At 44.7% G+C, this 23,596-nt stretch overlaps 1 protein-coding gene across 1 annotated transcript in view; it reads right to left on the reverse strand.

The window, feature by feature from the left end:
• The window catches only part of LIX1 (limb and CNS expressed 1), a 214,795-nt gene that overhangs the window by 63,815 nt on the left and 127,384 nt on the right, over positions 1–23,596 (reverse strand). The window contains exon 3 of the mRNA XM_040342606.1: positions 19,565–19,705. Coding sequence (XP_040198540.1) covers positions 19,565–19,705 — 141 coding nt within the window. The remainder of the gene's footprint in view (positions 1–19,564; positions 19,706–23,596) is intronic.

Genomic DNA, 23,596 nt, shown 5'->3' on the forward strand with positions numbered 1-23,596 from the left:
CAAGCGACGTAAAAAAAGCGGCGGGCGTTCGTTTCTGAATCGGCAGATCTCCTCATTTGCATATTCGTCGCGTATACAAATGGAAGCGCCACCTAGCGGCCGGCGGGAGATTGCAGCCTAAGATCCGACGGTGTAAGTCACTTACACCTGTCGGATCTAAGGGAGATCTATGCGTAACTGATTCTTATGAATCAGTCGCATAGAACCGACCGTCGGATCTCAGAGATACGACGGCGTATCAGGAGTAAACTGAGGAAAAAAATTTTTTTTTATATATTTTTTGGGGATATTTATTATAGCAAAAAGTAAAAAATATTGAATTTTTTTCAAAATTGTCGCTCTATTTTTGCTTATAGCGCAAAAAAATAAAAACCGCAGAGGTGATCAAATACCACCAAAAGAAAACTCTATTTGTGGGAAAAAAAAACGCCAATTTTGTTTGGGAGTCACGTCGCACGACCGCGCAATTGTCAGTTAAAACGACGCAGTGCCGAATCTCAAAAAGGGGCAAGGTCCTTAACCTGCATATTGGTCCGGGTCTTAAGTGGTTAAAGAGACAAAGGAAAAATCATTGAAAAGGAATCCGAATCACCATCTGATGGCTAAGCAGGAGGATACAAAATATTACTATGCAACATTTACCAAAAAAAACGTAACTGTATTTTTAAAACAGGCTATAACAAATAAAGGAGAGATCTACAAAGCCACCATACATTCTCTTTAAAGAACAAAACTGTATTTCTTGCTATACCTGCACTCAGACATTATCGTACTGTTCATCAGAAGCAGACCAGAATTAGATTAGAAATTGTGGCATTCCAAGGACTGCTGGTTTTAGTTCCAAAGCTGCCCCAGAAATGTTTTCTATCAGGAAAATCTGTATGGCATGGTGCCACCACTGTACATAAAGTAAATCAAACAGGCTTGTCTGAGTTAAACTGTGCCATTGAAAATAAAGGCACAAGGCCGGGCAGACTTTTAGAAGAAACCATACCTGAAATGTAAACTTCTTTGGTAAATATAGCAATTTCATCCAACAAGCACTGATTCCGATCTCAAGGTAATGTATGCATGATTAGCATTTGATCACTGCAGTCTACTGTAAAAATTCTCATTTTCAATTGCTTGCTTGGAACGGCTCCATCTCTTCCAAACTTCACATAATACTTTAAATTGAAGTGAAAGCTCAAAAGCTTTTATCAACAGAATTGTGAACTGCATGAAAATAAACCTAGTTTTGTTAAAGTCTATGCAACTACTAAGGAACTTCTTTTTTCCTGGGCGTCCTACGGCGGCACACAATGGGTTAAGCTTTCCATCTAACCCCTAAAGGAAGAAAACTTAAACAAGCAGTGAGACAAGTTAAATCAATTAATCAATTAATCAAGCACAGCAAGTCCACCTGTCCTGAAGCTATAAACCTCCCCCAAGAACACACACAGACGTATTTTTTTCTTTCTTCTTACCACAGATGAAGAAGACGTGAGGCAAGTGCTCACACCCGGTGCTTCTGGGTTGCTGAGCTTAGGGGCGGCTGTATACCGGGTGCTATCCTCGGTCCCTCGGCCTGCACCCCCACATCCCCTGGTCCGGCAATAAAGGACGTTGTTTTCCTGAGGAGGCCGCCATGTATTCCCCGCTCAGCGGATGAATGGATACCGGGGATGTTTGCGCTCCATAGGCCGGAAGTCGCCGCAGAGGACCGCGCAGACCTAAGACGCACTTCCGGGAGTTCCGGAATTCGCGTCTAGGACCGGAGGAAACGGTAAGCGCCGATGGCGAATTAAGTACTCGTTTTTGGATAGCGATTGCTGACCGTCAGCTTGCATGAATATGGTGTACAGTATAGGCGGCTGGGGTCCGGAGATCCCAGTGCTCTGCCGCGTCACTTCCGGTCCGGGTCCCTGGCTTATTTCTGACCGGCGGGATCTGCAAATGGCTGCACTCAGCCTAGGCAGCAGATCCCTTGGCCGGTCAGAGGTAGGAGGCATGGTCCTTATTTTTTACTTATTTTATACTTAAAATCTGCAGCAGCATATTATTTAAGTGGCAAATTATGCAACAAATGTGAAAAACGCATCTTGTTTGAATCAATCTGATAATGCTAGTTCTTTCCTGTCATGGTTTAAGGGAGAAATGTGTAACACATTCAAAGAAATTAAAGACTCTCTGGTGCCCAAAAAGGAAGTACCAGAGATATATCCCCTGCTGCATCTAACTCCTCATCTGGGGAATGTAGTGCCTCCTCATCCAATCCGGAAGTTGTTTTTGATGATTTGGATGACCACTTGTACTTGTTACCCAAAGATAAGATTCCCAAGTTACTGTCTGCGGTAATGAATACTATAGAATCTTCCAAAGATGTATCGGCTAGACTAAAGAAGGATCAGCTATATTATTTTCCTCAGATCCCAGATATGAGATTCCCTTCTCATCCCATTCTGAGTGACTGGTTCAAAAAGGTCTGGGCCAATCCTGACAGAAAATCTGATGCGGGGGCCCGCTTTAAATCCTCTTATAGGCTGGACTCCGAATTTTCATCTGAGTGGGAAAATCCACCTAAGCTGGATCTGGCGGCTGCCCGGATGGTTAAAAAGTCTCTGTTTCCCTCAGAAGAATCCTCCAGATTGTCCAACCCTTTAGAGCGCAAGGCAGATAGCTTGGCTAAAAAGAATTACCTAGCGGCGGCTTCCACCTCAAAAATTGCGGCTTCCTCAGTTCCGGTAGCCAGAGCCCTAAGGATCTGGCTGAGGAAGGGGTGTCTTGAGACTCTTTGTTGGAGTTGACATGATGAAGTCGGCCGCAGAGTTTTTATGTGATGCTCCTGTGGATGTTCTAAAATTTTCGTCCAGATCCCTCGCCTTGTCCAATGCGACCAGGAGGGCGCTTTGGATAAGGGAATGGTCGGGTGACATATGATCAAAGTCAGTTTTGTTAACATGCCTTTCCATCCTTCATCCATGTTTGGCCCTCATCTGAAAGATATTCTCAAATCTTACAATGAGGAGAAAGATGCTGCCATTCCCTTAGAGAGGAAAAGGTCGAGTAAGCCGGTTTACGGGAGTTCCAGATACTCCCCAAAAAGGAACTATTCCTTTCGGGGCAGAAGGTCCTACTATAAAAAAGGCAAGATTCAGCGACAGCCAAGAAGCAGCCTTTCAATAAGCCCAAAGAAGCCTGACGCCATCAACGCCTCTCCTCCAGTGGGAGGCAGGCTGAGGTTTTCTTCTCAGATCTGGCAAAAGACGTTGTCGGACTCCTGAGTAACGGACATCGTCTCAAGAGGGTACTCTCTAGAGCTGGGGTCTTTTCCACCACAGGGGTTCATGCTCAACAAGCCCTCCAACCCAGTAGTTCTAGAGTTGGTGGAAGATTTCATAAGAAAGCACGCTCTAGAAAAGGTTCCAGATCAAGAAAGATTCCAAGGTCTCTACTCCCCGATATTTCCAGTACCCTAAGCCTCAGGAGGAGGGAGGCTAGTAATAGACCTGTCTTACCTAAATCAGTTTTTTTCAAACGCAAATGCAGAATGGAATCAATTCGGTCTGCCATTGCGAACATAGAAGAAGGAGACTTCCTAGCGTCAGTCGACCTTCAGGACGCATACCTGCACGTCCCTATTCTCAGGGCACACAGGAAATATCTACGGGTCGTTCTCTTCAATCTCCAGATTCTCCATTTTCAGTTCACATGCCTGCCATTTGGCATTACCTCGGCACCTCGAGTTTTTACGAAAGTGGTGGTGGTCCTGACTGCAGCCCTGCGGCTACAGGGGATATGTGTGACACCCTGTCTAGACGACTGGCTAGTCAGAGCTCCCTCAGAGGCCATGTTGAAACAACATCTTCACAAGACTCTACAAATGCTGGACGCCCACGGTTTCATAGTAAACGTAAAAAAGTCTTCTCTGAACCCTACTCCAGTCATTCCCTACCTCGGGTTCACAATAGACACCCTTCAAATGAAGTTGTTCCTTTCAGATCAGAGGGCTACCAATCTTCAACAGGCGGTACAAGATCTCTTGCAAATCGATCACTGCTCAGTGAGGAAGGCAATGAGAGTACTGGGAATGATGACATCATCCTTGGAAGCTGTTCCTTGGGCCAGGGCTCATTTCAGAGTGCTACAGGACTGCATTTTGACCCAATGGGACAAGAGCCCAGACTCTTTGCAGAGAACTATCAACATTTCTCTGGCAGTGAAGCAGGATCTCCGTTGGTGGATGCACCCACAACATTTCCTGCAGGGCAGATCCCTCAAGGCTCCGTCTCAGACGGTCCTCACCTCGGATGCCTCAGGCTTAGCCTGGGGTGCCCATGTGGAGGATCATTGGGTACAAGAAGCCTGGTCGCAAAGGGAGCTTCTAATGTCTTCGAACTTGAAAGAGCTCACGGCAATCAGGAAAGCGCTCGTCCATTTCAAATCCAAAGTTCTCCACAAGCCGGTTCAGGTACAATCAGACAACTTAGCTGCAGTATTCTACCTGAACAAACAGGGGGGAACACAAAGCCCTTCCATGCAGAAGGAGTGTGCCCGCATCATGCTCTGGGCGGAGGAAAACCTCCTTTCTCTAACGGCCATTCACATCAGAGGAGTGGACAATGTGAGAGCGGATTGGCTCAGCAGGAATCCGATCGGCCCGGGAGACTGGGAGCTGAACCCTCTGGTCTTCAGGAAGATCACCTCCAGGTGGGGTCTGCCAGATTTGGATGCGATGGCCAACTCTCAGAACAGGAAGCTTCCCCAGTTCTGCTCCCTATCCAGAGTGGGGAATCCGCTAGCGATAGACGCTCTGTCGATAAGCTGGAGGAAGTTTTTCGTCTATATCTTTCCCCCGATTCCACTGATCCCGAAAGTGCTGCAGAAAATTCGGGACGAGGAGGTGAGAGCAATAGCAATCCTGCCATTTTGGCCCAGGGGGGCATGGTTCCCGCTAGCCTTGAATATGGCAAAGGATCAGGTCTGGAAGTTACGCATCCAAAAGGACCTTCTTCTCCAATCGGAGATGCTCCACCCAGACCTCGAGAAACTCCAGCTGGCGGCATGGAATTTGAACTCAAAGCCTTGACGGCTCAAGGCCTATCTCAGGAGGTTATTGCTACCCTTCTAGCCTCTAGGAAGCCTGCTACCTTAAAAGTCTACAGTAGAGTGTGGACCCTCTACTCGGCCTGGTGCGCCAGGAATTCATCTTCTCCTGAGCAAGTGGCATCTCTCTTGCAGTTCTTACAAGAGGGCTTCCAAAAGGGTCTGAAGCCGAACACTCTGAGGGTCCAGTTGACCGCCATTAACTCCTGCCTGAACGGAATATTTTCAAAAACACCTCTCGTCAGCAGGTTTTTCAGAGCAATTATTAAATTACGACCATCCTTCCATAAGCCATTACCAGCTTGGAGCTTACCTTTAGTGCTAAAAAGGCTAACATCACCTCCCTTCGAGCCTCTGGAGAGTTCATCCTTAAGGTTCCTCACTTTCAAATGTATCTTTCTGGTAGCAATTACATCCGCCAGAAGAATAAGTGAGCTTCAGGCCCTCTCATCCAAAGAACCCTATCTCAGGTTTCTATCGGATGCAGTTATTCTAAGGACTATGCCGGGTTTCCTTCCCAAAGTCTCCACGTCCACGAATATTAATCAGGAAATTGTGTTGCCTGTGTTTGAAGATGTTTCTGAGGATGACCTACACCTCTTGGACGTAAAAAGAACCATCTCTACCTACTTACAGAGAACCTCGGGGTTCAGACAGTCTGAGGCACTGTTCCTACAGTTCCAAGGGCCAAACAAGGGGAAAAAGCGAGTAAGTCATCGCTAGCAAGATGGATAAGGGATATCATCAAGCACTGTTATTTTCTGGAAGACGAATCCCCTCTTCTCTTAAGAGCTCACTCCACAAGGTCTACAGCTGCGTCCTGGGCTGAGAGGTATCATGTTCCAATGGACCAGATCTGTAAGGCAGCTACGTGGGCTTCACCGAACACGTTCATAAAACACTACAGAATCGATGTAGTTTCGTCCGAGGGATCGGCCTTTGGCTCGAGAGTGCTTCAAGGTGCCATAAACCATTGATGTCCCTCCCTTTCTTTCTTGCACTGCTTTGCAAATCCCATTGTGTGCCGCCGTAGGACGCCCAGGAATAGGAAAATTTATTCTTACCTGAAATTTTCTTTTCCTGTAGTCCGTAGGCGGCACAAGTTTACCCTCCCATTAAAATTACTCTATTGCTGCATAAGATACGTCTGTGTGTGTTCTTGGGGGAGGTTTATAGCTTCAGGACAGGTGGACTTGCTGTGCTTGATTCATTGATTAATTGATTTAACTTGTCTCACTGCTTGTTTAAGTTTTCTTCCTTTAGGGGTTAGATGGAAAGCTTAACCCATTGTGTGCCGCCTACGGACTACAGGAAAAGAAAATTTCAGGTAAGAATAAATTTTCCTAATTTGCTCCCTTTTTATTCTGTTAAATATAAAATTGAAAACATTTTTATATCTGTTCAGCGCAAAAAAAATACCCGTTGATCATGTCAGAAATTAACAGTTGACATTTGTCTTGTTCATGCTTGTTAAAGCCTAATCAATCCTCCCAGTTCTTATTTGGACTGCACGAAAATGATCCCCTATGTTGCGGACACAAGCTAAAGAGTATGGGGCAGATCCTCAAAGAAATTATTTATTTCAAATTTTGCACGTCGTATCTTTGTTTTGGTATCCCCAAAACAAGATACGACGGCATCTGTGTTAGATCCAACAGGCCGTACGCCGTCGGATCTTAGATGCAATTTTTCGGCGTCCGCTAGGTGGCTTTCACGTCGTAATCTGCGTCGAGTATGCAAATTAGCTATCTTCGACGATCCACGAACGCACGTCGAATTTTTTTACGTCGTTTCCGTTCGGCTTTTTCCGGCGTATAGTTAAAGCTGCTATATGGTGGCGTACTCAATGTTAAGTATGGCCGTCGTTCCCGCGTCTAATTTTGAAAATTTTATGTCGTTTGCGTAAGTTGTCCGTGAACGGGGCTGAACGCCATTTACATTCACGTTGAAAACAATGACGTCCTTGCAACGTCATTTGGAGCAATGCACCCTGGGAGTTTTTACGGAAGGCGCATGCGCAGTTCGTTTGGCGCGGGGACGTGCTTCATTTAAATGAAACACGCCCCCTACCCGCCCAATTTGAAATCCTCCGCGAGAGATACACTATGCCGCCGTAACTTACGGCGCAAATTCATTGAGGATTCAAACCAAAGCCAGGTAAGTTACAGCAGCGTAGCGTATCTCACATCTGCGCCGGGCGCAGCAGAGGTATGTGGATCTGCCCCTATAAGATTATGAACTGAAATATAAAAAGGTACCACATCCCACATAATTATATCACAAGCAAATAAGCAAGGATACAAGGATAGAGGACTTCTGATATACCTAGACACTAACCACCACACCAAATAGCCAACAGTGCTTATTTGGAATCTAAGATTAAATACATTGCTATATGTAATCCGTAATCCCCTGGAATTTAGGGCTTAATACTATATACCAGTGGTTCTCAACCTTCTAGTGCCATGACCCCTTGATAAAATTTCCCAAGTTGTGGGGACCCCGAACAGTAAAATTATTTTTGTAGCGTGGGTTGTCAGCACCCAAGGCAAGACAAGTAATTTGCACCCCTAACCCACGGATACCTAGCGCTCTCTGAGTCCCTTCCACGTGTACAGCATTAAAACCCCTTATGGTGCTCACTGTGTCTCTGCAGCAGTGACACCTATGCCAAAATCAGGAGATAGGGTCTCCTCCAGCCCCTCCCACTTCACATTCCTTACCAGCCAGCTGACATCTAGTCTCTGCCCCCCAGTCACGCCGTGAACTGAATGGGTGGCTGCGAAGAGGCTGAGTGGGCCACCGCAAGCTCCAGGGACAGCCCTGATGGGTAGCCATTAAAAGGCTGGGAGAGTGGTGCGGGATTCAGGAACAGCCCAGGATTTGGTGACCCCTGGCAAATTGTCATTCAACCCCCAAGGGGGTCCCGACCCCCAGGTTGAGAACCACTGCTATATACTATAAAAATTACTAGGAAATTCTGGATGAGACTTATGATTGAGGCAATATAAAAAACGGTTTCAGTAAGCACATGCATATATGATTTTTCAAATGGTGTTAGGCCTCTTTCACACGTGGCGGACTCCATCGCTATGGAGTACGCCAGGGTTCTGCGGGAAATCTCTCCGCTGATCTCCGCTGAGCCAGCGGATGACAAGTCCCTCTCTGCTCACTGAGCGGGGAGGGGCTTGTGCAGCGCCGCTGTCTCCTATGGAGAGATCTGATGAAAACAGACAACATGTCTGTTTTCATCAGATCACACCCGATCCGGTCCGCCATGGACAGATGGGGACGTATCGCCATCCGTCTGATTTTGGCGGATCAGTTCGGGTCGGATGTTAGCGGACATATCTCCGCTGACATCCGACGCTCCATAGGCATGCATGGAGCGGCCGTTCAGGTCCTCCGTCAAAACTGACAGGCGGACCTAAATGGTCCGACCGTGTGAAAGGGGCCGTATTTGATCATTTTTAAAATGATACTAATAACATTGTTGTATTTTATATAATAACAGTTGTAGTGTTGGAGTACCTCAAAAGTCTGCTATCCCTATTTCCATCTTTGTGATGGAAAAAGGGATGTTGTGGAGATGAGATGAGGAAGGGATTTGGTATTTTAGCAAAAGACAATTAAGCAGGGCAGACACCATATCTAGTAAATTTTAGTCTAAAAAATCCTGTGTGTTTTCAGCCTACAGCAAGAAATCAAGAACTGAGTGCATTTTTGGCAGACCAACAGGTATTTTTCTGTACTTGCAGGGTCTGTAAAAATATAAAAATGGCCAAATGTGTGTATATTTTAGAAATGTACTGCATATGTAATTTTAATTTTTTTTTGCCCGGACATACACTTAAAAGATACAACACTAATTAACCAGTTAACGACCACCCACTACACATATACAGCTTTGTGCCAGATCATGTGCCTAGTACGTGATCTGATACTTCAGGGTCTGGGGCGTGCATGCCGCTGGTGACCTGCTCCCACTGTCATTAAACACAGCGGAAGCCCAGCAGCAGGTACCGTGGACTTGATGTCCGCCAGCATCCGCCAATTGTACAGGGCACAGGCAGAACGACAGTCTGCCTATGTAAACAAGGCAAATTGTCGTTCTGTCAGAAGGGAAGGCACAGATCCTGCCTCCCGCTAGTCCCCTAGATCTTTGCCTTCCCCTAGTCAAAGCACTTCCCCCACAGTGAGTAAGCACAAACTAGGCACACATTTAACTATTTGATTGCCCCTGATGTTAACCCCTTTCCAGCCCATGCCATTAGTACAGTGACAGTGTATATTTTTTAGCACTGATCACTGTATTAGTGTCACTGGTCTCCAAAAAGTGCCAAAAGTGTCAGTTAGGTGCCTGATTTGTCTGCCACAACATCGCAGTCCCGCTATAAGTTGCTGATCGCTGCCACTACTAGTAAAAAAAAAAAATCCCATAGTTTGTAGATGCAATAACTTTTGCACAAACCAATCAATATATGCTTATTGGGATTTTTTTTTACCAAAAATATGTAGCAGAATACACATTGGACTAAATTTTTTTTTTTTTTAAAACAATTTTTATTGGTTTTACTTTGACATACACTTCCGGAAAGGAAGAAAGGGAACATTGGTTGTCACAAAGTCAGCATGAGGTGGCATAGAAACAAACATTTCAAACCCCCATGCCCCGTCCCCTCCCGGAACATAGCTGCACCAGTCCCTCAACGGAGGGATAATTTGTCGCCAGGTGACCCAGCCTGGGCCCAAGCTGGTCCACCGGCGCAAACATTTGGCTGTCAGCAAAAGGAACAGATAGAAACATGACATATCATACACATTGGACTAAATTAATGAAGAAATTAGATTTCTTCAATTTTTTATTTGGTATGTTTTATAGCAGAAAGTAAAAAATTGTTTTTTTTGGTTTATAGCGCACAAAAAAACCCACTGAGGCAATCAAATACCACCAAAAGAAAGTTCTATGGGCCAGATTCTTAAATGGCTTACGACGGCGCAACGCTATTTGTGCCGTCGTAAGTCCTAATCTGGCCCGGCATATCTATGCGACTGATTCTTAGAATCAGTTACGCATAGATATCCATTAGATCTGACAGGCGTAAGGCTCTTACGCAGTCAGATCTTAAAAGCAATTTTTTTTCCCGCCGCTAGGTGTCGCATCGTCGTTTTTCCCCGTCGTTTTTCCCCGTCGCTATTTACGCGAGATTCCCGAAAGTACGCACGGACGACGCAGTAAATTTACAACGTTTGCGTAGGCGTAAACTTGCCCCTGCTATATGAGGGGCAAGTTTACGAAGGTCCGTCGTATGCCATGTTAAGTATGGCGTCGGGTCAGCGTCGGCTTTTTTCGTCGTTTAAGTCGTCCGCGAATACGACTTTACGTCAATGACGCTCACGTCGGCGTCATTGACGTTTTCCGTCGTGAGCTGGAGCATGCGCACTGGGCTATTTTTCCGCCCGTCGCATGCGCAGTTCGATCGGCGCGGGGGCGCGCTTAATTTAAATACAAGCCGCCCCCTTTGAATTACGCGGCCTTACGCTGGCCCATTTACACTACGCCGCCGCAAATTACGGAGCAAGTGCTTGGAGAATACGGCACTTGCTCCAGTAATTTGCGGTGGCGTAGTGTAAATGGCTTACGCTACGCCGCCGCGGATTCTACAAGAACCTGGCCCTATATGTGGGAAAAAAAGGACAAAAATTGTATTTGAGTACAGTGTCGCATGACCACGCAACTGTCAGTTAAAGTAATGCAATGCTGTATCGCAAAAAAATGCCTGGCCATGAAGGGGGGTAAACCTTCCTGAGATGAAGTGGTTAAAGCGACCCTGTCATAAATGATGTAGGGGTTTTCTATTATATATGAGAGTCTAGATTCCTGGGCTGTTATACATGGTTTCCCCTACTTTTTTGTGCCCACACCAGTGGCAGCCTCACTGGCAGCAAACAAACCACCGACCCCCCCTTTCCAGCAAAACCAACCCCCACTCGGGCTCAGGTGTTTGCAGCAGTCGGGCTCCGGTGTTCACGGCGATGCAGAGCAAGATCGCTCCCTCCAATGAAGACAACCTCCTCCGGATCTCCACGTACATCCTGCCCCACTACTAGACAACATGGTCGCTTCTCCTCTCGGCCAAACTAATCTCAGGACCAGCTTCCTGATTGACTGATAGGAGAAGCAGCAAGACAATAGCGAATATTAATTTGCTATTGTCACACAACTGGGTGGGCTCAGGGTGCAGTGCTCTATGCCCAGAGTCCACCTTTTTGTTAAGCCAATTAGAGCCTCGGGCTCTAATCAGGTGAAAACCTGATAGAAATGAATGCAACTGGCGTTCTGCATGTAGATTAGGGGCCGGACGCATGTATTTGGGGGGCGGCACTACTGTGCCCCTAATGGAGAAGCCGCCACTGGCCCACACTTTATTTAAACCTAGAATGTTTAGAGTAGTGATAGGCTTATTTTAATTATTATTAAACTATTAAAAAAATCTTTTATTGCTGTTATTGTTATAATGGATTTACTGTATATAGCGCCAACAGTTTCCACAGCACTTTACAAAATACAGGGAGACAGTACAGTTACAATCCAATTCAATACAAGAAGGATAGGAGGTACTAGCTTGTGAGAGCGTACAATCTAAAAGGAAGGGGCAAGTAGTACAAAAGGTAATAACTGTGAGGGATGAGATGATGTAGAAAGTAAAAGTTTAGGGGCAGATCCACATAGAAATAGATGGGCGCAGTGTATCAGAGATACGCTACGCTGCTGTAACTTACTTTTGGCTGGTTCGAATCCTGGAAGAATTTGCGCCGTAAGTTACGGCGGCGTAGTGTATCTCTGGCGGCGGAATTAAAATCGTCGATTAGGGGGCGGGTTTCATTTAAATGAATCGCGTCCCCGCACCGAATGAACTGCGCATGCTCCGTTTCTAAATTTCCCGCCGTGCATTGCGCTAAATGATGTCGCAACAACGTCATTTTTTTTAAACTTAGACGTGAATTGCGTCCATCCCGATTCACGGACGACTTACGCAAAAAAAAAAAAATCGAATTTCGACTCGGGAATGACGGCCATACTTAACATGGCAAGTCTAACTATACGCCGCAAAATAGCAGCTTTAACTATACGCCAGAAAAAGCAGACTAGAGATGATGTAAGAGAATGCGACGGCCGCGCGTATGTTCGTGGATCGTCGGAAATAGCTAGTTTGCATACCCGACGCTGAAAACGACGTAATTGCCACCCAGCGGACGCCGAAGTATTGCATTTTAGATCCGAAGGCGTACGAGGACGTACACCTGTCGGATCTAACCCAGATGCCTTCGTATGTTGGTTTGAGGATTACGACGCGGGTAATTTGAAAGTACGCCGGCGTATCAGTAGATACGCCGGCGTACTCTGTCTGTGGATCTGCCCCTTAGTTTTTAGGTGGTGGAGGAATAGGCTTCCCTGAATCTTGCCGATTGCTATGACTGAAGCCTTGTACACACGCAGAGTTTTCTCTGCAAGAAACAGCAAGAAAACTGCTAGCAGAGCTTGCCGAGTAAACCGAGCGTGTGTACGAGGCTTTGGGGTTTCTCGTCAAGAAAACTGTCCAGAATCTCAACGAGAAAAATAGAGAACCTGCTCTCTATTTTCTCGTTGTGAGATTCTTGGCAGTGTTTTCTTGCCGAGAAACCTGAGCGTCTGTATACTTACCTCTCCATTGAAATCCGCGCGTGCTAGTCATGACTTTGACGCATGCGTGGTAGCTTCCAAGGCATAGGTAGGGTGAAGCAAGATGGCGGCGACGGCATTGAATGTGACGAGCTCATGCTCGTCGTAGTCGATGACGTCACCGCTTTCGTTTCATTCAAAAGAATGGCAGTTCTTTTGAATGGTGTGTGTGTAAACTCGGCCGGCAAGAAAATATTTCCAGGAATCTCGTCAGGAAAAACTACGTTTTTTTCCTGAAGAGAATCCGGGCCGTGTGTACAGGGCTTAACACTTTTAGGGTATGTTCACTCCAGGCTTTGTGTTATAATGCAGCGGTTGGTGTGTAGTGCAGTCTGGATAAATCGTGGGGGATTGATGTTCACTTTATTTTTAAACAAGTTTTATGTCGCAGAAACATTTCATAAAGTTTAGTTAGCCGTTGTGTAATGCAAGGCAGTGGATTGCCTATTGCTGTGCTATGCTGAAAAAACATACTGCGCACAGGGCTTTTTTGCACCGCACACCAGCACAATGCAGTGGTGTGAACCAGGCATATAAGGAGACATTTTGCCTTGTCATGTGTGAATGTGCCCTACGGGGTTGTAAACCTCACATATACCCAGTGAAATGAACAGCCTCAGATGATACACAGAGATGAAACAAATCCTCCTACATAGGTTTTACTTGTTTATTTGCTGTATTCTCTTCTCTACACCCCTTCATAAGGGCATAAAAGTGTTAAAATCTTTCTTCATCTGTCAGGAGCACAGAGGAGGGGGTGGAGAGGCTGCAGTAACAGTGTGTGCAAGCTGATTGGAGGAAAGGAACATGCTCTTCTCCACACAGCAGAAGAACTGTGTAATGAATAGACAAGCTCTGTTCTGAGCTCTCCCTCCTGACACAAATTTATCTCATGTGTTGAGAAAACTTATCAGAAGAGTCTCATGCTGATAATAGAGGAATTAAGCACCAGAGAGAAATTACACTAATGCACCGTACACACACTGTTGGAAAAAGTCTGATAAGAGCTTTTGGTCCGGAATCCCGACCGTGTGTATGCTCCATCAGTAAATAAAACTAATTGGAATTTCCGATTGTGTTTACAAATCCCAACGTGCAAGATTCTGACGCATGCTCGGAAGCATAGAACTTCATTTTCTCGGCTCGTTGTAGTCTTTTACATCACCGCGTTCTTGGCAGTCAAAAGTTCACTGTGTGACCATGTGTATGAAAGGCAGGCTTGAGCAAAATTCCGTCAGAAAAACCTACGGGAAAACTGCTCAAAACCACTTGTGTGTACGGGGCATTAGAGCTTGGAGAGAGATATGTAAACACTGCAGATCTGTGTGCTTTGCTCAGATTCCATGACTGATGTTTACAACCACTTTACGGCTCCTTCTTTTCTTGCATTCTGAACACAAAACACTTGCTCAGCACAAACAGTATATTTATCCAAATACATGTATAAAAAAAAGGAAATAAAATACGCTGGAGATTTGAAGTTATGATGCTTATTAAGCAAAATCCTTCTAGCGACATAGGGGAGATTTAGAGGTTTTGGATTAAAATGTGAAAGCTTTAGTGGCACTATTCTGTCTTCATTGTGTATAACTATATCAGTGGTTATAAGATGCCGAGTAACTTTTCTTCCTAATGATTAACATGTGAGAGAAAAAAATTATAATTTGGAAGACTTGTGCAGGAATTAGAGTAAAAAATAGTCACATGCCTGGTTACTATTATGTAGTGTAATAGGAAACCTTTAAACCCCGGTCATATTTCTGCATTTTTGGCTTACTTATAGCCCAACTACAGGTCGGGCACCTTCAAATATTTTGCCCCAGTGTTTTGGAGCACCCCCCTTTTTGCCACCTTTATTTTAAATAAATATTATTATTATTATTATTATTATTATTATACAGGATTTATATAGTGCCAACAGTTTACGCAGCACTTTACAATATAAAAGGGAGACAATACAGTTACAATACAATAAAATACAAGAGTTAAGAGGGCTCTGCTCAGAAGAGCTTACAATCTAATAGGGTGGGCCCAGGGGTCAAGTCCTGGGGAAAAAAGTGTGGGAACTCCCACCCAAGATCCACTCCCCCACCAAAAAAAAAATTATACGCTCATATGCATAATTACTAAACCGCATGTTTTTTTAAGCAAGTTCTTTCTAAATCCCGCGATAACTAGCGGGAGACCTCTGTGATGTCTCCTGAGAACAATGACAAAAGCTCCCAGGAGACATTGCGGCATCGAGGAAGTGACGGAATACCCGCACACTACCCGATGAATCCATATACAGGAATCTGCCAGTAACATAAAGGATTACTAAGGTTTGCATGTCCCTGACAGTGACTCGAGCTGGACATCGCGGCTTAGTGAAGGATTGGCTCGGGCGGCTCGGCTACTCTCGGCTACTCTAGTCCTGCAAAGGGAACTGCGTTCCTGCTGTGAAAAAAGTGCAGGAACTCCGTTCCCGCAGGACTAGAGCCCTGAGTGGGCCTATACATGTCATACATGTCCTACAGTCTTTAGTCTGATCAAATGACATCTTCCTTTGGTAGTGGTGGTTCTAAAGGCTGTAGAGAACATTAACCCTTAATAATGTATTCTGTGCCGATCCTGACCTCTTGTAGAAAGAAATGTTTGGACAGCCGCACTCTGGAAAAACCTTCTCGGTTGCCTTTTATTGATAAAAGTTATCAAACACCACACATCACAGCAAAGACAGGGGCATACAGCGGACGTTTCGCACTACAATCAGTGCTTACTCATAGCTTGTCCTTATTTTCCCAAAGCTATGAGTAAGCACTGATTGTAGTGCGAAACGTCAGCTGTATGCCCCTGTCTTTGCTGCGATGTGTGGTGTTTGATAACTTTTATCAATAAAAGGCAACCGAGAAGGTTTTTCCAGAGTGCGGCTGTCCAAACATTTCTTTCTACAATTGCTTTGTGCATTGCCAGCACCTGGGTTTCTCTGAGAGGATACAGATTCATCCACATACCTAATTGGAGTGATGACTATCTTCTCCCATTCCTGACCTCCCTGGGGCCCTAAACAAAATGTCACATTAAAGTTGAGAAGCGGTGGTGCTGCCGAAAATGACATGTCACATTAAAGTGAGAAGTGGGGGGTGCTGACTTCTTACCTCTTCTCCCATGCAGCCAGCGAGTTGAGAAGTGGGGTGAGGGGCCGAAATTGACTTCTCACCAGGCGGGGCCTCAAGTAATTTGGGGGGCCCTCCGCAGCTTTGCGGGGCCCTAAGCGGCTTGCATAGTGAGCCTATAGGGCAGATCGGCCCTGGATGTATTCGCTGCAGCATTCACCTGTGAATCTATGGTGGTTTGCTGTTGCTTCCCCCAGGGGAACTAGTCCATGACACTAGTAATTAATTCAATTTGGTCTGAACTTGGGTGTAATTTCCACTCTCCCAATCAACTGAGGTCAGAGCATTCCCCACCCTGCAGGATCACATATACAAAGGGGCAGGGATGCTTTGGACCTTATAGGTCTATTATGGACACATTGTTATATTATCCTTACTTGACACCCTGCGCTCACAGGAATTGAAATGAATGATCCTAGTTGTTATTCAGCCCAGAAGGGGACCGGCACTGTTTTGCAGAACCATGTGTCTGAAATAGACACCACTGGAGATAGGGTGAGTATTGCAGAAGGTCCCTTTTAAAGTTGGCTTGTAAGTAGCAGAGTTAACTAGCATTATTAGTTCAATTTGTCATGCATTGTATTTCTTTGCATTTTTCTAATAATGGTATGTCTTATTTCTGCTGTATTTGAAATTCTTTTATTCCTCTGAACAAATCAATGGAAATGCAAGGTTAACTAGTGGTATACAAATGACAACCACATAATGAATGATTTGTAAATGCATCCTAGGCACATATCAAAAGCAATCATTTTTTCTGAGAAAGTACCTAAAAACGTGCTTTCTCATGGCCACGTTTGACTGACTTCTGAGTCTGATGCCTATGGACACTTAGCCTTGTCTTGGCTAATGGTTAGGCTAAGGATGCTTGGAAAGATTTCACCATGTACTTTCACAGCTCTCTGATGACCAAATTATATGTTCTTTGAAACCACAAACTTTCTTATAAGTAATATTTGTTTTTTCAGATTGGCTACAGAACAGCAAAACCTCTGTCATATAATGCATACTTAAAATGATTACAGACAATCTCCTCTTTAGACCTAGCTATAATTTCAAATTTTACACTGAAGCCAACAGGGAATTTATTGGGCAGTGTAGACAATTACTCTTGGTGAGCACTGAATGGAAAGCCTTGGAACTTATCCAACCTAATGTTTATGTGCAATAACCCATAGCAATTATTGAGAATCCATCTTCAACTGGTCTCGCTTCATCAAAGTGAATTCTGATTCTAGATAGGGGTTTGGAACTTAAAACGGTTCTGCAGACTTAACAAAAAAAAAAAAGTCTGGGGCTACAAATACTGTAGCTGCTGACTTTGGAAAAAAAAGGACACTTAGGCGGCGTACACACCATCGGATCTGTCCGCTGAAAACGGTCCGCCGGACCGTTTTCAGCAGACAGATCCGCTGCGTCCGGCTGCCGGATTTCTGTCTGATGGTTGTACACACCATCAGACAGAAATCCGCGCGTAAACAATACGCGGGGCATGGCCACGCTGTCGCCGCGACGATGACACGGCGGCCTTGAAGTTTAAAGCTTCCATGCATGCGTCGAATCAGTACGACGCATGCGAGGGATGGCGGTCGGTCGTGTCCGGTGAGTCTGTACAGACGACCGAACACGTCCGACGGACAGGTTTCCAGCGGACAGATTGCTTAGCATGCTAAGAAATTTTTGTCCGCTGGAAACTGTCCGATCCACCGGACAATTGTCCGCTCGGGCCTACACACGACCGGATCGGTCCGCTGGAACTGGTCCGTCGGACCAGTTTCAGCGGATAGATCCGGTCGTGTGTACGGGGCCTTACCTGTTCAAGGATCCTGTGCCGTCCTTACCTCGGTCAGTTCTTTGCTGGTCTTCAGGTCCCTGGCTCCAGCATGTTTACTAAGGAAAGCTGGCTGTGACTCCTTGCAGCTTCCAACAGTGCATGCCTGAGTTGCACTGCGTTCTGTGAATGGACCTGCAGCCTTATGGGACCTGTGACATGTCCCAGAACGTTGTGGGTAGGGAGGGGAAGGGAGAGAACTAGGTACACGTTCCCCCCTCCCAAAAAAGAAAAAAAACAGAAGTAAACTGCATACTAGCACATTATGTGAAACTTACCTTAGAACTAAGCCCTTCCAGCTGTCATCACTGACAAGGCTTCCATCTTCACCCATCTTCCTACCTGGTTCACGGACTATGGCAGTGTGAGTCAGAGCCAATGTTTATGGCACGGGACGCTGAAGGAACGGCCCAGGTGGTCATTCCTTTAGAGCGCATGCGCCAGTGACGTCATGCATGTACAGTAAATATTTCCTTAACAATGCAGCTTAGGAGATATTTACAGTACCTATAGGTAAGCCTTATATTATATTAAATTAAATTTATACATGGAAGTTTACTCCCACTTTAAAGTGGAACTCAAAGCGGAACTTCCCATTTAGGGTGAAGTTTCGCTTTAAAGTGGAAGAAATGCCTAACATTAGCTATGCTTAAAAATGTAACATGTGTAGAAAAGATCAGTATGCATAAGGCTTCATTTCCACTGGCGTTTTTACAGCCACTTTTCTGAGTGTTTTTTACAGCTTAAAAACGCCTGTCCATGTTATTCTATGGCATCATGCCCACATAGGCGTTTTTGAGCTGCAAATGGCATAGGCGTTTTTGAGCTGTAAAAAAACGTGGGACCAGGGCGTTCTGTGGCTCCAGCAATAGAGCTGTAAAAACGCCAGACATTAAAAAACGCTCAAAAATGCGCAAAAACACTCAAACGCTACCGCTGCGTTTTTTTTTTTTACAAAATAAACATGGACAGGCGTTTTTAAGCTGTAAAAAAGGCTAACACAAGTGGCTGTAAAAACGCCAGTGGAAATGAAGCCTAAGGCCCCGTACACACGAGAGGATCCATCCGCTGGAATTGATCCGCGGACCGGCTCCAGCGGAGAGATCCCCTGGTGTGTACAATCCAGCGGATCTGTTTCCGCGGATTTTTATCCCCTGGGATGGATTTCAAGCGGATAGAAATTTGAAGACATGCTTTCAAATCTATCCGCTTGAATCCATCCCAACGGATTGATCCGCTGGTCTGTACAGACTCACCGGATCAATCCGTCCGAAGGGATCCCCCGCATGCGTCGTAATGATTCGACGCATGCGTGGAATTCCTTATATGACAGCGTCGCGCACGTCGCCGCGTCATCATCGCGGCGACGGCGCGACGCGTCATCGCGAGGGGATTTCGGCGCGGATTTCGATCCGATGGTGAGTACACTCCATTGGATCCAAATCCTCGCAAATCCTCGAGAGGATTTATCCGCGGAAACGGTCCGGTGGACCGTATCCGCGGATAAATCCTCTCGTGTGTACTAGGCCTAACAGTTTTTAATCTGCTCCAACATTGATTCAATATAAAAAAAATGCCGGAAATTGGGATTTAAACCTCGGTAGTGCAATCACATTTGTAGATACTCAATATTTTAATTTCTTTCTTTTAAATATAAAAAACACCATTCTTCTTTGCCAGGAAGATCCTGTATCTACCTTGTCTGAATTTGTGTCAGACATGGACCTGTAGGCCCCAATAGCCAGCCAGTGCTTTAAGCATGAGACTTACGCTGGTGGAGGCCACTGCTTCCTGGACACTTTTTGTGATAAATTCCTGTGTAATCCTCCTGGTAGGTAGTTCATTGTAGAGCGAGTTGATTAAAGCCACTTTAGCTGCATCTCTCCGTGCTTCTGCTCTGCTGGTGCAGTACTGTGGAAAAAAAAGAAATATATAAATAAAATGATTGAGACGCACAGAACGTTTCAGAGTAACTAAATAACTTAGCTGTGTAACAAATAATGTAAAGGGCCAACACGCCTGTCGAACTGCACCTTAACATGAAACTTTCGTTTTGGTTGCAAAAAAACAAGACACTCAAGATAAACTCATGACTAGTGATGAGTTAAGGCGCAAACACTTGGGAAACTGTCACGTGATAGCATGTCACCAGCCCAATCCGCTATTGCTGGAGAATTCCCTGCCCTGCAGCCGCATGTAACTTACGGTGGAAATGCTGGTGACATCTTTGACCTAATATGGCCACATGGCAATATATGGATAATATCATAGCTCATCAGTACTTCTGATTGGTAAATTTCCAGGGTATGCCTTCATGATCATCATGTGAAAAACCTCAGTGCTGTAAGAAGTAAAATAATGTACAAAAGTACATAATCTTCATTTCTGTAGCCTTTAAAGCCGCGTACACACAAACGGAAATTCCGACAAGAAAAACGTGGATTTTTTTCCGACGCAATTTTGGATCAAACTTGTGTTGCATACACACGGTCACACAAAATTCCAACCATCAAGAATGCTGTGATGTACAACACTACGACGAGCCGAGAAAAATTAAGTTCAATGCTTCCGAGCATGTGTCGACTTGATTCCGAGCATGCGTGTTTTTTTTCATTGCTGCCAATTGCCGCCGATTTGTCATGCGATTTGACATGTCAAATCACATGCCAAATCGCATCAATGTGAACCTAGGCTCAATCAGAGAAAAGTCCATCGACACAGATCTTTAATCTCCTATTGCAGGGAAAACCTTTAAATTCAGGGATTTTGATGCTATCCAGGGCTCCGTTACAAAGTTTTCCATTCACTTCCTATTATGCTGCCAATGTTTTACCATAAAGGCTGTTCCAATCGAGATGCCTACATGATTGATTTCTAGCCCCAAGGAAGGGGGAGTACTGAGCCCCAAAATCGATGTTACATTGTCAACAAGACAGAGAGTGGGGGGAAATCTTTCAACTGGAGCATCCAATAGCAATAAAATCCCAGATTGGGATTTTAGTACCTTCACACCCTATCCAAAAATGAAGAAAAAAGTTTTTGGCTTGACACACTTTTAATTACAAAATAGCTTGAGAAGCAATTATATGTTATAGTATTTTAATGAAAGTTGAGTTTTCCTTTAAAGAAAATTTGCGCAAAAAATTGCCCAAAAAAAATAATGATCTTGACATCAATTAACCTATCAATACTCCAAAAAAGTACTTAGAATTCACTTAAATAGTTAAAAACACAACATAATAACAGTTATTTTTTTTCATTAGCCTAAAGTGTATCTAAAACCATTTTTTTTTTTCATTTTAGAGTTGTAAGGGGCTAGATCCACCGTCAAAATGTATCTCCACTCACCCCTCTATTTGTCCATTCACCCCTCTATTTGTCCTGGTGACCATTGTCTCAGATGAGGAAAGTGAGAGGATTGTAACCATTATAGGGAACTTACAACAAAAATAATTGAGTACTATATTTTTAGTTGCTCTAACATTCAGATTTTCAAGTGTGTACCTCCTTCTTCTAAGGTCTAAGTAGTAGGGAAAATCCCAAATTTTAAATAGAATTGAGGGGAAATCTTCCCATGAGAACAAGTCTCCCGAAAGGCACACAGATGGCATAAATCATTGTCTACTCCATCCAAAATGAGATAAAAAAAAATGTATTGGTAACTACACTGTAAAGTATATGTAAAGCCTAGCAACAAACCTTTGTTTCCCTTTGTTGTGTTAAACAATTGAAAGCATTTTATTATATCTATTTGATTAATGAAAAACAATAACCGTAGATTCTGCCTGATATTTGGTGAACTTCCTGTGTTGACTGTTAACATTGTAACCATTTCTCTCTGTAGTATAACTTCCCCTTGCATGTTTCACTTCCTGTTTAGAGGTGACATACTGTATGAAAGAGGAGGTTGGGCCTTGTAGTCTTTTAGCAAGTGGGAAGTTGGGAGTGAGGCCAAGTTTGAGGCTACCCTGGAGCAGCACCTGGTATGGCACTGTGGACCGATACTTTAGGCCTAACCTAAGGTATGGAGTACCATAGTACAGTCCAAGCACTGCACTTGGAAAATGTTTGCCTGAACTTGCACAGTTCTGTGAATTTTACTGAAATCGATGAAAACCAGAAAAATAAGTTACTGGATAAGTGAATCATCTGATCTGTTTGACTTATAAAGAGAGTGAAAATGCGCTCCTACAGTAAATAGGGATTGAAGTGTAAACCTTTATCGTAACCTTCTGGGTGATGGAGAGTAAGAAGTAAAAGAAAGTCATCTCTAGAGAGGAGGCGGCGGTGGTTGAGACATAGAAAATTAGTGCAGCGCAAATAAAACATTAAATAAAGCAATAAATCAATAAATCAATTTTAGTAAAGTCCATAAAGTGCAAAGTGATAAGGTGCTCCAAAAAACAATGGTGATATAAAGTGCAGAAATCTTCAACAGATTCGTGACCCACAGGACAGGGTTATCCTCCACCAAGACTAAAGGGTGGCCTCTCACCTCAATAATTCGACCTGTGGCTAGGTCAAAAGGCAAGAAGCAAAACCTCCAAAGATAGGTAATCAGCTTTACATGGGCTCAACTCCAAAGAATCCACCAGATGGAACCAGCGGGCAATAAGCAAGGCAACACTCTCCCATACAGCATTTAAATGGACCTTCGGTGGTTGAGAGACTGAAGCTCTGTAGGAATGGTAGACTGGTGGCTGTATTGTTTGCCCATCTGAGCATCAGGGTCCTTAATTAGAGCCCGCTGTGGAACGGAACCCTCATAGGGACTGGGCCTGGACCACAGTGAATGAATATACAGCAGCTTCCTCAATATCTTCAGGCTGGAAAGAATAAAATGGATCATGTGATGTATGTAAAAGAGCTGGTAGAGAGAATCCATACTCAACGTGGTATCTCTCAAAATGCAGTCGGTAGTAAACTCTGTGGACAATGCTGGGACTGGTGTCACTGGCAAGTGAAAAGACATTATTCTTCTGTCGTGGGTTCTGGTGGAGTAATTTAGCCTCTGGCCATGAAAGGCGGGAACTCACATATGAAAGCATTACCACCACGTTGACACTTGAAATTTTTTTTTTACAGCATGCAGTTCCCCTATGCTAAAAAACTGTTCTGCAGTTCTAAAACGTTTGTCCTAGAGCAGGGGTGTCAAACTCAATTTCATTGTGGGCCACATTAGCATTATGATTGCCCTCAAAAGGGCCGGTTGTATCTGTATGTTAAGATGTCCAGCGCATCCCCTCCCCTTTACATTAGATGTCAAGAGCCACCCCACCGTTGAGTCTCCCACTCTCCCTTACATCACAGTGCACCCCCCTTTTCTTAAGCTGCTGCTGGGAAGAAGCTGGATGCATTGCTTGAAAGCAGAAATTAAGGGTCTGGATTAGGACCACAGGAGGGCTGGAGCTCTCCTGCAGTTGCAGGAGAGGTGCGAGGGTCACATGAAATGGCCTGGAGTGCCGGATTCGGCCCGCGGGCCTTGTGTTTGACACCTGTGTCCTAGAGTGACAACACTGCTTCTCCGCACATACATTATACCGAGTGAGTGTCTTCACTCTAGGACAGGAAGTACTGTATATTACTAGGAGGATCACCAGGCCATAATAGAGGAAAAGAAAAAAAACAAATGCAGCCTGTATGTCTAGGAACTGGTAAATTGCAATATATGATATTTGTATTCTTAGGTTAAGCTACACTTTACTGTGTACGGTGAAACCGTAAAATGTATGCAAATTGTTCCCAAGGTAGTCCTCCCACCTGCACATGTGCCTGACCCCCACATTTTACTGGGTCCAGTCA

Source organism: Rana temporaria, chromosome 1 (genome assembly GCF_905171775.1).
Source record: "Rana temporaria chromosome 1, aRanTem1.1, whole genome shotgun sequence".
Lineage (NCBI taxonomy): Eukaryota > Metazoa > Chordata > Amphibia > Anura > Ranidae > Rana > Rana temporaria.